The sequence below is a fragment of the Coregonus lavaretus genome, assembly GCF_964263955.1.
Source record: "Coregonus lavaretus genome assembly, chromosome: 1".
Classification (NCBI taxonomy): Eukaryota; Metazoa; Chordata; class Actinopteri; order Salmoniformes; family Salmonidae; genus Coregonus; species Coregonus lavaretus.
In genome coordinates, this window is record NC_139988.1 from 56,676,002 (window position 1) to 56,688,229 (window position 12,228).

The 12,228-nt window shown below is 40.0% G+C and overlaps 1 protein-coding gene across 1 annotated transcript in view; it reads right to left on the reverse strand.

Moving 5' to 3' along the window:
- Positions 1-12,228, reverse strand: part of spmip7 (sperm microtubule inner protein 7) — a gene marked incomplete at both ends in the record, with an annotated part of 33,844 nt that overhangs the window by 20,315 nt on the left and 1,301 nt on the right. Inside the window, 4 exons of the mRNA XM_084167031.1 lie at positions 10,153-10,248; positions 11,579-11,686; positions 11,887-11,928; positions 12,051-12,118. Coding sequence (XP_084023157.1) covers positions 10,153-10,248; positions 11,579-11,686; positions 11,887-11,928; positions 12,051-12,118 — 314 coding nt within the window. The remainder of the gene's footprint in view (positions 1-10,152; positions 10,249-11,578; positions 11,687-11,886; positions 11,929-12,050; positions 12,119-12,228) is intronic.

Below are 12,228 nucleotides of genomic sequence, written 5' to 3' on the forward strand. Positions count from 1 at the left end.
GTGAGTTGGTTCTACTCTTTAGTTCTACTCTTTACGCTTCATCATATAGTTTTGATTAATGTATTTATGCTTTGAGAAGGGAAATACATTTTGAAAATGCATTTACTGTTTTGTAAATGGCCACGGAGTTCTGTATCTTAAGTACACTGTTTTGAAAATTGACAACATTGTTCCAATAAATGCTTGTACGCGATTGTAAAAATTATTGGAGGGAAAAGGTACATCAGAACGACAGTATAGGCCAGAGTCCAGAGGCCTCTGAATGTTGGCGTTGACAATCAATCAATCCGAGAACTTGTCTTTTGTTTAGTTTTTTGGAAAAAAGATGGGAGGCCAGTTTAATCAGTAGAGGAAACAGATCTCACAGGGTGTTGGGCACCAGGAAAATGGATCTGGGTTGTGAAAAACCACCATGACCACGAGCTCCTTTGGATTCAACCATCTGGAGAGAGCTGCTCCAAAAGCCAGTAAAATTTGCTCAACAGAGGCCCAACTAGGAAACAGGTTTTTACATCCTGGACAACAGACACACAAGACTGCCTGACTTTGGGGGGATGGTTTTCCTCTGCTTACAGTGCATTCGAAAGTATTCAGACCCCTTGACTTTTTCCACATTTTGTTACGTTACAGCCTTATTCTAAAATTGATTAAATAGTTTTTTTTCCCCTCATCAATCTACACACAATACTCCATAATGACAAAGCAAAAACAGGTTTTTAGAAATGTTTGTAAATTTATTAAAAACAAAAAACAGAAATATCACATTTACATAAGTATTCACACCCTTTACTCAGTACTTTGTTGATGCACATTTAGCAGCGATTACAGCCTCGAGTCTTCTTGGGTATGACGCTACAAGCTTGGCACACCTGTATTTGGGGAGTTTCTCCCATTCTTCTCTGCAGATCCTCTCAAGCTCTGTCAGGTTGGATGGGGAGCGTCGCTGCACAGCTATTTTCAGGTCTCTCCAGAGATGTTCGATCAGGTTCAAGTCCGGGCCACTCAAGGACATTCAGAGACTTGTCCCGAAGCCACTCCTGCGTTGTCTTGGCTGTGTGCTTAGGGTCGTTGTCCTGTTGGAAGGTGAACTTTAGCCCCAGTCTGAGGTCCTGAGCGCTCTGGAGCAGGTTTTCATCAAGGATCTCTCTGTACTTTGCTCCGTTCATCTTTCCCTCAATCCTGACTAGTCTCCCAGTCCCTGCCGCTGAAAAACATCCACACAGCATGATGCTGCCACCACCATGCTTCACCGTAGGGATGGTGGCAGGTTTCCTCCAGACGTGATGCTTGGCATTCAGGCCAAAGAGTTCAATCTTGGTTTCATCAGACCAGAGAATCTTGTTTCTCATGGGCTGAGAGTCCTTTAGGTGCCTTTTGGCAAAATGATGGAGGCCACTGTGTTCTTGGAGACCTTCAATCTGCAGAAATGTTTTGGTACCCTTCCCCAGATCTGTGCCTCGACACAGTCCTGTCTCGGAGCTCTACGGACAATTCCTTCGACCTCATGGCTTGGTTTTTGCTCTGACATGCACTGTCAACTGTGGGACCTTATATAGACAGTTGTGTGCCTTTCCAAATCATGTCCAATCAATTGAATTTACCACAGGTGTACTCCAATCAAGTTGTAGAAACATCTCAAGGATGATCAATGGAAACAGGATGCACCTGAGCTCAATGTTGAGTCTCATAGCAAAGGTTATGTAAATAAGGTATTTCTGTTTTTATTTTTAATACATTTGCTAAAATGTCTAAAAACCTGCTTTTGCTTTGTCATTATGGGGTATTGTGTGTAGATTGATGAGGGAAAAAAACAATTTAATCAATTTTAAAATAAGGCTGTAACGTAACAAAATGTGGAAAAAGTCAAGGGGTCTGAATACTTTCCGAATGCACTGTATTTGTTATTGTAGCCTATAGTATGCAATACATGTTCCATTTGATACTGCTACATAGATTCCAATCCTAATCATTATTTGTGTTCAGGTCTTCTTCTTTTGTAATTTGAGTACAGTTTAAGCTTATCTATCTGGGTTTCATATTGACTTCAACATACAAAGAAGTAGCAGTGTGTACTGTTTTTGGTCATTATGAAATAAGGATGAAAGTTTGTATAAGTAAGTATGAAAAACACTTAAATGTTTAAAAGACTAAATCGCTTTGGACAAAAGCATCTGCTAAATGGCATATATTATTATTATTATAAGATTGGCAGTATGATGAATGGTTCTTTCTTCCTGATTTTTCTCCCATACTTCCAACTTTTCATAGTGTGATTCTGTGCCAATGTCAATCATTGTTTTCCCTGTGTTACAACTTTAACTGTTAGTCTTTTAGGTGACACTGTCATGTTCTAGCCACCAACCGTTTTTTCCAAAAGCGACACAAAAGCTGACAAGCATTAGGATAATGTAGATCTAACAGAAACATGGGAAACACAACTTCACATGGAGTTCACCTGAAGTTACAGTCCTTACTTCACTAACAATGGACTATGACACACGATATCATTGATAAGCATCAGTCTGTGACGCCTTGACAAAAAGAGATGTATCACGAGTCATGACGCATTTGTCAATACATTGCATTCAATGCAAAAAGATACGTGTCAAGCATATTGATACATCGATATGCATCAAGGTAGTTGACACAAGTCAATACATTGCATTTAAGGCAAACAAGTTGGTGATAAAGTTGCAATGGGTAAATTGGTGAGACTCAGACAGGCAGAGAGAGAGAGAGTAAAGGAAGGAGGGGGGGAGACAGATGACGAGAGGGGGGAGAGAGAAATAGGTTAAAGGAGGGAGGGGGAGAGAGATGAGAGAGAGAGCGAGAGAGAGAGAGAGAGAGAGAGGTTAAAGGAGGGAGGGGGAGAGAGATGAGAGAGAGAGAGAGAGAGAGAGAGAGAGAGAGAGAGAGAGAGAGAGAGAGAGAGAGGTTAAAGGGGGGAGGGGGAGAGGGCAGTGGTGTAAAGTACTTAAGTACAAATACTTTCAAGTACTACTTAAGTAGTTGTTTTGGGGTATCTGTACTTTACTTTACTATTTTTATTTTTGACAACTTTTACTTTTACTTCACTACATTCCTAAAGAAAATAATGTACCTTTTACTCCATACATTTTCCCTGACACCCAAAAGTATTCATTACATTTTGAATGCTTAGCAGGACAGGAAAATGGTCCAATTCACGCACTTATCAAGAGAACATCCCTGGTCATCCCTACTACCTGATCTGACGGACTCACTAAACACACCTGATCTGACGGACTCACTAAACACACCTGATCTGACGGACTCACTAAACACAAATACTTTGTTTGTAAGTTATGTGTTGGAGTGTGCCCCTGGCTATCCGTAAATTTTAAAAACAAGAAAATGGGCCGTGTGGTTACAGTTTTTCTCAATTGTTTACACACAAATACTGGTACTTGAGACACAATGACCACAACATGTAACTCATGCACCAACCCCCTGAACCAATTCTGCTAAACTACAAGCACAATTCCTGCTTTACACTCAAATTGCAGTTCTACAACACACTTTTTTCAAAACACTACACACAAATCTTTGCATTTGGCACAATTTTCATGCAGAAAATCTCTTGTTTTCACAATGAACACACTGCCATTCAAATATGCACACTGACTCATCACATGGGCAAACACCCGTCACACAGTTTTACAATTAGCAATCAGAGCTTTAGCATAAAAGGGCAACAGGTGAGCTCTTCTGTTTTGGAGCAATGGATGCCAACATTGGAAACAGAGGCAGAGCCAGAGGAGTGAGAGTAAGAGGAGGAGTACGGGGAGGACAAGGACGAGGACAAGGAAGGCCAAGGACCGTAATCTCTGATGAGATCCGAGCCACTTTGGTTGATCATGTGGTAAACCATGGTCTAACAATGAGGGAGGCTGGGCAAAGAGTACAGCCAAATTTGAGCAGGTACACTGTAGCATCCATCATCCGGACATTCCGAAATGAGAATAGGTAAGAAATCTACTCTCACTAGAAAATTGCAGTACTGCATATCAATACAGTACTCAATGAGTACAGTATTACAGTATTGCCTGTGGACTGTTCTGTAGGACTGTAAAAATAAAGTATGTTTCAAGTATTTGGGAAATGTATTTCTACTTTGTATTTACAGCATTTTACTATTTGTTTGGCAGAACTGAAAGATTACCAACACAAGGTGGTCGGGAATGTGTTCTGTCTCCTGAACAGGAAACTGAAATCATGAACATGGTCCTAGAAAATAACGCCATAACATTACGGCAAATACAAAGAAAAATAATAGAAAACAATGAGATATTTCAAAATATTGATAGGGTAAGCTTATCAACACTGGACCGTGTCTTGCGCAGAAATAATCTCAGGATGAAGCAGGTCTACAGGGTGCCATTTGAACGCAATTCAGAAAGAGTCAAAGAATTGCGATATAACTATGTGCAAGTGAGTCCTATACAATCCCACAATTGATGCATACTCTCAACACTGTATAAATTATACATATTTCAGTATTGTAATCATAATGATTGTGCTTCACAATAGTGACCACTCCATGTCTATTTCTGATATTGTCATGTGTGTTTCAGAGAGTCCTTGAGCTAGAGGTGGCTGCAGTGCAGCACCAGTTCATCTTCATTGATGAGGTTGGATTCATCCTCACAAAAAGACGAAAGAGGGGAAGGAATATCATCGGCCAGCGTGCCATTGTTCATGTCCCTGGCCAGCGCGGAGGGAACATCACAATGTGTGCAGCGATTACCCACCACGGCGTCATCCATCACCATGCTATCCTTGGCCCCTACAACACCGCCCATCTGATCACATTCCTGGACACCCTACACAACACACTCATTCCACCAGATCAGGTAGATGGCCCAGAGCAGCTCAGGTACGTTGTCATTTGGGACAACGTAAGTTTCCACAGGGCTGCTCTGGTTCGTAACTGGTTCACTGCCCACCCACGCTTTTTAGTTGTTTATCTCCCACCATATTCTCCATTCCTCAATCCTATTGAGGAATATTTTTCTGCCTGGAGATGGAAAGTGTATGACCGAAATCCACAAACGCGTATACCTCTTCTCCAAGCTATGGAAGACGCATGTGGAGATATAGCAGCTGATGCTTTTCATGGCTAGAATCGCCATGCTAGGCAATATTTCCCCCGCTGCTTGGCCAGGGAAAACATTGCTTGTGATGTGGATGAGGTGCTGTGGCCAGACCGCAACAGAACAGAGGATGCAGCATATATATATATATATTTTTTTTTTTACTGTAACTGTATACATTCAATTCTTCTGTTTTGTATGTAGACCACTGTATATGCAACTTTGTGTTGGTTGGGAATGGGATGTACACTGTGTACATTGTTTTTGTGGGAAAAAATAAATATATTTGTTACCGTGTATTTGTGTGTTCTGAGTATAAAAACAATATTCTCAAATATTTTACAACACACTTATGTATGTACTGTCTGTAGTAATGGCAACACTGAACCAAAAAAAGGCCTAAGTCATTATGATGAATGGAGAATAAGTGTTTTCCATTCATCATAGTGTTTTACATTGAGCACATCAGTGTTCAACTGGTTCTTATAAATGTCTATTCATATGATGGTTTGTGTGTGTCATTTGAAAACAAAATACAATTTTGATAAGAAATAACATTGTTTTGAATGTAAAGTTTCATTTTGCTGGAGAATTGAGGGGTTTTGCCCATTGTGTGTGTGTTTTTTGATTTGTGTGTAGAGTTCTGAGAATATGAGGCATGCTTTCAGAAAATGTGTGTAAACAATCGAGAAAAACTGTAATATAAGGAATTTGAAATTATTTATACTTTTACTTTTGATACTTAAGTACATTTTATCAATTACATTTACTTTTGATACTTAAGTATATTTAAAACCAAATACTTTTAGACTTTTACTCAAGTAGGATTTTACTGGGTGACTTTCACTTTTACTTGAGTCATTTCCTATTACAGTTTTTCTCCATTGCTTAAACACAATTTCTGAAACCTTGCTCCATTTCCTGAAAACATTAAACACAAAACCTCATCTTCAAGCACTATTTACAAAACCTCTGACTCCTCTCGCAAAATGAAACATTCGCCTCAAAACAGTTTTACCTGTGTTCAAAATCAAACACTGCTCTCAAATCATAAACAAAGTGATCAAAATGATATACACTCTCAAGCAGTCAGTAAACAATACACCGAAATTTTTTAAACACATTGTTCAAAACATACAGTTCTCAGGGAGAAGTACATTTTTAATCTCAAAACAAATATCATATTTTTCCGTCATTGTCTTTTGATGAACGAAAACATGTTCTATCATAGTAGCTCAAAATGGAGCAGAAATTACTACTCTGCTTTGCTCTTTGCAATTTTGTTTTTTGTTCTTCGTCCTCCTTGTACCCCTATTTTTACAGTACTGTGCCCTGCATCTCACAAACGTGTCCTTTGTCTCTGTGATACTGTAATTCTTGTTCTTTGTTGATATGAACCTGCAACCAGTCAAAATCTATTGAGCAGTCAGTACTGTTAACAAATGGAAAGCACAATGTTCAGGGCCATACAATTCGTCCATTGTACAGTATACAGCCTACAATGCACTGTACTACAGTATACAATACTAAAAGGGACAAAAATACAGTAGTATACTGTACCTGTTCTCTTCTCTGAATGTCCTTACTATGGTGGACACAGAAAATCGGCTCAAATTGGGTTGCACTCTAAGTCCTGCTTCCCTCATTGTCAGTCCATGGACAAGAACATGGTCTATGACTGTTGGTCGAATTTCATCAGATATTTCGACTCTTCGTCCTCCTCTTCCTCTTTCTTGCCCTCCTCCTCCTCTTCCTCCTCGTCGCCCACCTCGCATACGCACTCGTCCTCGTCCTCTCACATTGTTTCTTCTATCCATTCTCATACTTTCTCCTTCAACAACCCGTTTGCTCTCTGAACTGACTTATATTGGTTGTGTCGCATCATTTGAAACAGGTTAAATCAATTTTTAGTGGCTGTGTTCAATCAATGACATGTGTTCTCTATTTGTATTTGATTGTTGCCACTTGTGTTTACCAGTATGGATGACATGTGCATTAGAGTGCAGAATGTGTTTTGAGAATGAGAATGTGTTTAGAGTTTTGCTGAAAAGTCTAAGTGAGATCTGCAAATTGTGTTTTACCATGTGAAATGGTTTAAGGTATTGACAACAGACTGCATAATTACCTAGATATCTGTCTGTCTGTCTCTGAGGAACCCACTTTAATTTAGGAAATGTTTCAATCGTAGGGTTGCAAAACTCCCAGCAATTGACCAAAGTTACAGGATTTTTCAGAAACAATGGTAATTAACAGGTTATTATAGAAATCTATGGGAATTTATACTTCAATTATTCGTTTTTTTAAACAGATTCTTTATATACACTGAGTGTACAAAACATTAGGAACACCTTCCTAATATTGAGTTGCACCCCCTTTTGCTTTCAGAACAGCCTCAATTCGTTGGGGCATGGACTCTACAAGGTGTCGAAAGTGTTCCAAAGGGATACTGACCGATGTAGATTCCAATGCTTCCCACAGTTGGCTGGAAGTCCTTTGGGTGGTGGACCATTCTTGATACACACGGGAAATTGTTAGAGCGTTAAAATCCCAGCAGCGTTGCAGTTCTTGACACACTCAAACCGGTGCTCCTGGCACCTACTACCATACTCCGTTCAAAGGCACTTAAATATTTTGTCTTGCCCATTCACCCTCTGAATGGCACACATACACAATCCATGTCTCAATTGTCACAAGGCTTAAAAATCCATCTCTAACCTGTCTTCTCCCCTTCACCTACACTGATTGAAGTGGATTTAACAAGTGACATCAATAAGCGATCATAGTCCATAGTTCATAGTCATAGATCATATTCCCCGCATTTTAAATGGGTGTTGCACAGATACCATGTTTTTACATGGAATTTAGATTTCTTGGTAAAATTAAATGTAACCACATAACTACTTTTAATTTGAAACTACAAGCAGTTCTTTCTTTTCATTTTAACAATAGTTGAATATCTTATCTTCAGCTACTGTGTATAGCAGAGTAATTATATTGCGGTTAATATGGGTACTGTCATACTGCATACAATCATTCATGTAAGAAATATGGTTCCTATGGGTATATTGGGGAGACATTAATAAAAGTCATCCTAAACACATTCTCAAAACATCCAGATTGTGTTCAGGCAACATTCCTGGGAAAGCTATAAAAACAACTTTTATAACTGAAACCCAAACTATTTTCTTGGTGCTAATTGCTATGGTATGACAGGACTTGAAAAGCTTGAGCCAATACGAATTATCCATTTGATAAACAAGTAGTCATGTGGATCAGCTTTAATTCCCGAAACTTTCAAGTGATACGATTGGCAGCTAGCTTGCTGCTTAGATTGTCATCAGAACTCCTTCAAATTTTAAATAAGACAGTATACTCTTTTTGAGCCATCATGTCACAGTTCAAAATAAATATATTTTTATTTGAAGTTTGTTGTTTCTAATTTTGAGTTTTTTTGCAGGATTATTATTGAAATAAAAACATACTTTTCTGCTACCTGCCGTGGTTCTGAACTGATATACATTACATGACCAAAAGTATGTGCTCGTTGAACATCTCATTCCAAAATCATGGGCATTAATATGGAGTTGGTCCCCCCTTTGCAGCTATAACAGCCTCCACTCTTCTGGGAAGGCTTTCCACTAGATGTTGGAACATTGCTGCGGGGACTTGCTTCCATTCAGCCACAAGAGCATTAGTGAGGTTGGGCCCTGATGTTGGGCGATAAGGCCTAGCTCGCAGCCTGCGTTCCAATTCATCCCAAAGGTTTTCGATGGGGTTGAGGTCAGGGCTCTGTGCAGGCCAGTCAAGTTCTTCCACACCGATCTCGACAAACCATTTTTGTATGGACCTCCCTTTGTGCACGGGGGCATTGTCATGCTGAAACAGGAAAGGGCCTTCCCCAAACTGTTGCCACAAAATTGGAAGCACAGAATTGTCTACAATGTCATTGTATGCTGTAGCGTTAGGATTTCCCTTCACTGGAACTAAGGGGCCTAGCCCGAACCATGAAAAACTGCCCCAGACCATTATTCCTCCTCCACCAAACTTTACAGTTGGCACTATGCATTCAGGCAGGTAGCTTTCTCCTGGCATCCGCCAAACCCAGATTCGTCCGTCGGACTGCCAGATGGTGAAGCCAGAGTCCAATGGTGGCGAGCTTTACACCACTCCAGCCGATGCTTGTCATTACGCATGGTGATCTTAGGCTTGTGTGTGGCTACTCGGCCATGGAACCCCATTTCATGAAGCTCCCGACGAACAGTTATTGTGCTGATGTTGCTTCCAGACGCAGTTTGGAACTAGTGAGTGTTGAAACCGAAGACAGACGCTTCAGCACTCGGCGGTCCCGTTCTGTGAGCTTGTGTGGCCTACCACTTCGCGGTTGTGCCACTGTTGCTCCTAGACATTTCCACTTCACAATAACAGCACTTATAGTTGACCGGGGCAGCTCTCTAGCAGGGCAGAAACTTTACTAACTGACTTGTTGGAAAGGTGGCATCCTATGACTGTGCCCCGTTGAAAGTCACTGAGCTCTTAAGTAAGGCCATTCTACTGCCAATGTTTGTCTATGGAGATTGCATGGCTGTGTGCTCGATTTTATACACCTGTCAGCAACGGGTGTGGCTGAAATAGCCAAATCCACTAATTGGAAGGGGTGTCCACATACTTTTGTATATATAGTGTAGCTCAAGGAGAAAACAGAACATTCCTTTGTGAAATAAAGGTACCATAGGGCCCACACAAGCTGGGTGTACACTACTAAAAACTTTAATTTTGTTATCAAGGAATTGTCAGCGCAATCACAGGCAAGCCCATGGATGCCTTGGGGTTCACAGCCATAGCAATAGCCTGAGGCAGATGTTGTTAGAGAGTTTAGGATGCCCTCTAATGGATTATAGTGGTAATCCTTGTCCAATGTGAATGAGAAAGAACGCACTTGTTTCACATACTGTATGTCCCACACAGCTGAATGAGGTTGACATATATGTAATATGGTAATGAATCATTGTGTATGACTACATATAGGGTACTAGGGACTCACCCTGGGGCAGAGCTGGGTAGAAGAGGCAGACTGAACCCAGAGGACCGAGCACCATCATAGTGAGCCTTGCCGGTATAGCCAGGGATGGTGGGGCGGCTGGGACAAAAATATTAGAGAATCAAGTTTTATACATTTGCACATTATTCATATATTGCATATAGTCCACAATGGAAAAAATGTTGATGTATATCCAATAGAATACAATTTAATGAATGAAACTATAAACAAACAGATAATACGTTTGAGTGTGATTCCAATCTTACTAGACTCTTCAATGCCACCAATAATGCTTTGTGTATTATTAGTGAAGGTATCTTGTATAAGTGAAGGTGTATGCTTTATATTGGGCAGTGTGGTGTATAATGATCAGTGAAGGTACACTACCGGTCAAAAGTTTTAGAACACCTACTCATTCAAGTGTTTTTCTTTATTTTTACTATTTACTACATTGTAGAATAATAGTGAAGACATCAAAACTATGAAATAACACATATGGAATCATGTAGTAACCAAAAAAGTGTTAAACAAATCAAATGTTATATTTGAGAATCTTCAAATATCAACCCTTTGCCTTGATGACAGCTTTGCACACTCTTGGCATTCTCTCAACCAGCTTCATGAGGTAGTGACCTGTAATGCATTTCAATTAACAGGTATGCATTGTTAAAAGTTAATTTGTGGAATTTATTTCCTTCTTAATGCGTTTGAGCCAATCAGTTGTGTTGTGACAAGGTTGGGGGGGCATACATAAGATAGCCCTTTTTGGTAAAAGACAAAGTCCATATTATGGCAAGAACATGGAGGAGGAGGTGTTATGGTGTGGGGATGCTTTGCTGGTGACACTGTCTGTGATTTATTTAGAATTCAAGGCACACTTAACCAGCATGGCTACCACAGCATTCTGCAGCGATACGCCATCCCATCTGGTTTGGGCTTAGTGGGACTATCATTTGTTTTTCAACAGGACAATGACCCAACACACCTCCAGGCTGTGTAAGAGCTATTTTACCAAGAAAGAGAGTGATGGAGTGCTGCATCAGATGACCTGGCCTCCACAATCCCCCGACCTCAACCAAATTGAGATGGTTTGGGATGAGGTGGACCGCAGAGTGCTCAGCATATGTGGGAACTCCTTCAAGATTGTTGGAAAAGCATTCCAGGTGAAGCTGGTTGAGAGAATGCCAAGAGTGTGCAAAGCTGTCATCAAGGCAAAGGGTGGCTATTTGAAGAATCTCAAACATAAAATATATTTTGATTTGTTTAACACTTTTTTGGTTACTACATGATTCCATATGTGTTATTTCATAGTTTTGATGTCTTCACTATTATTCTACAATGTAGAAAATAGTAAAAATAAAGAAAAACCCTTGAATGAGTAGGTGTTCTAAAACTTTTGACCCGTAGTGTACATCATGAAGATACATACTGTGCCGTGGGAGTGTATGGGGGCAAAGTGGTCCGCTGCATAGTCAAGGGGTAGAAGTCATGTCCTGTCTTATCTATGTTGTCCATGTTCATGGATCCCACCACACCACTCCAATAACATAAAGAGGACACACAAAAAGCAAGTCCAGTCACACTCAGAGACAGATTTTCACTCTTCCATAGAGGCACTGCTTTAGCCTACACATGAACCTACAAACAAACAAATTGATGTGAAAAAAATAATATATATATATATATATATATTACTAAAAGTTGCCAATAGCACAAACAGAGGCTAGAACTGCTTACCCATACAATGGAATTTGACAGGTGTTTGGGCAGGGACTGGTGCTGTGAAATAAAATGAAACAATCTTAGAACAAAAAAAACAGGCTTATTTTTTCAACGAGACAATCTAGCAAAATCCGTTCTTGTTATTACATCATGAAATAAGGCTAGGCCAAAACACTCACAATGTTATAGGTTTCCGCACTTCATTCCTAGCACGAAGCTGGTGTCTGTTCCAATGGGCTCCAATCGCCTTAGAGAAGAGTTAGAAGCAGCACAATTTTTTACATTATTTGTTAGTTTAGGATGTCCCATTAAAACCAAATTCTATAATTACAATTGGGATGGACAGTATTTAAATTA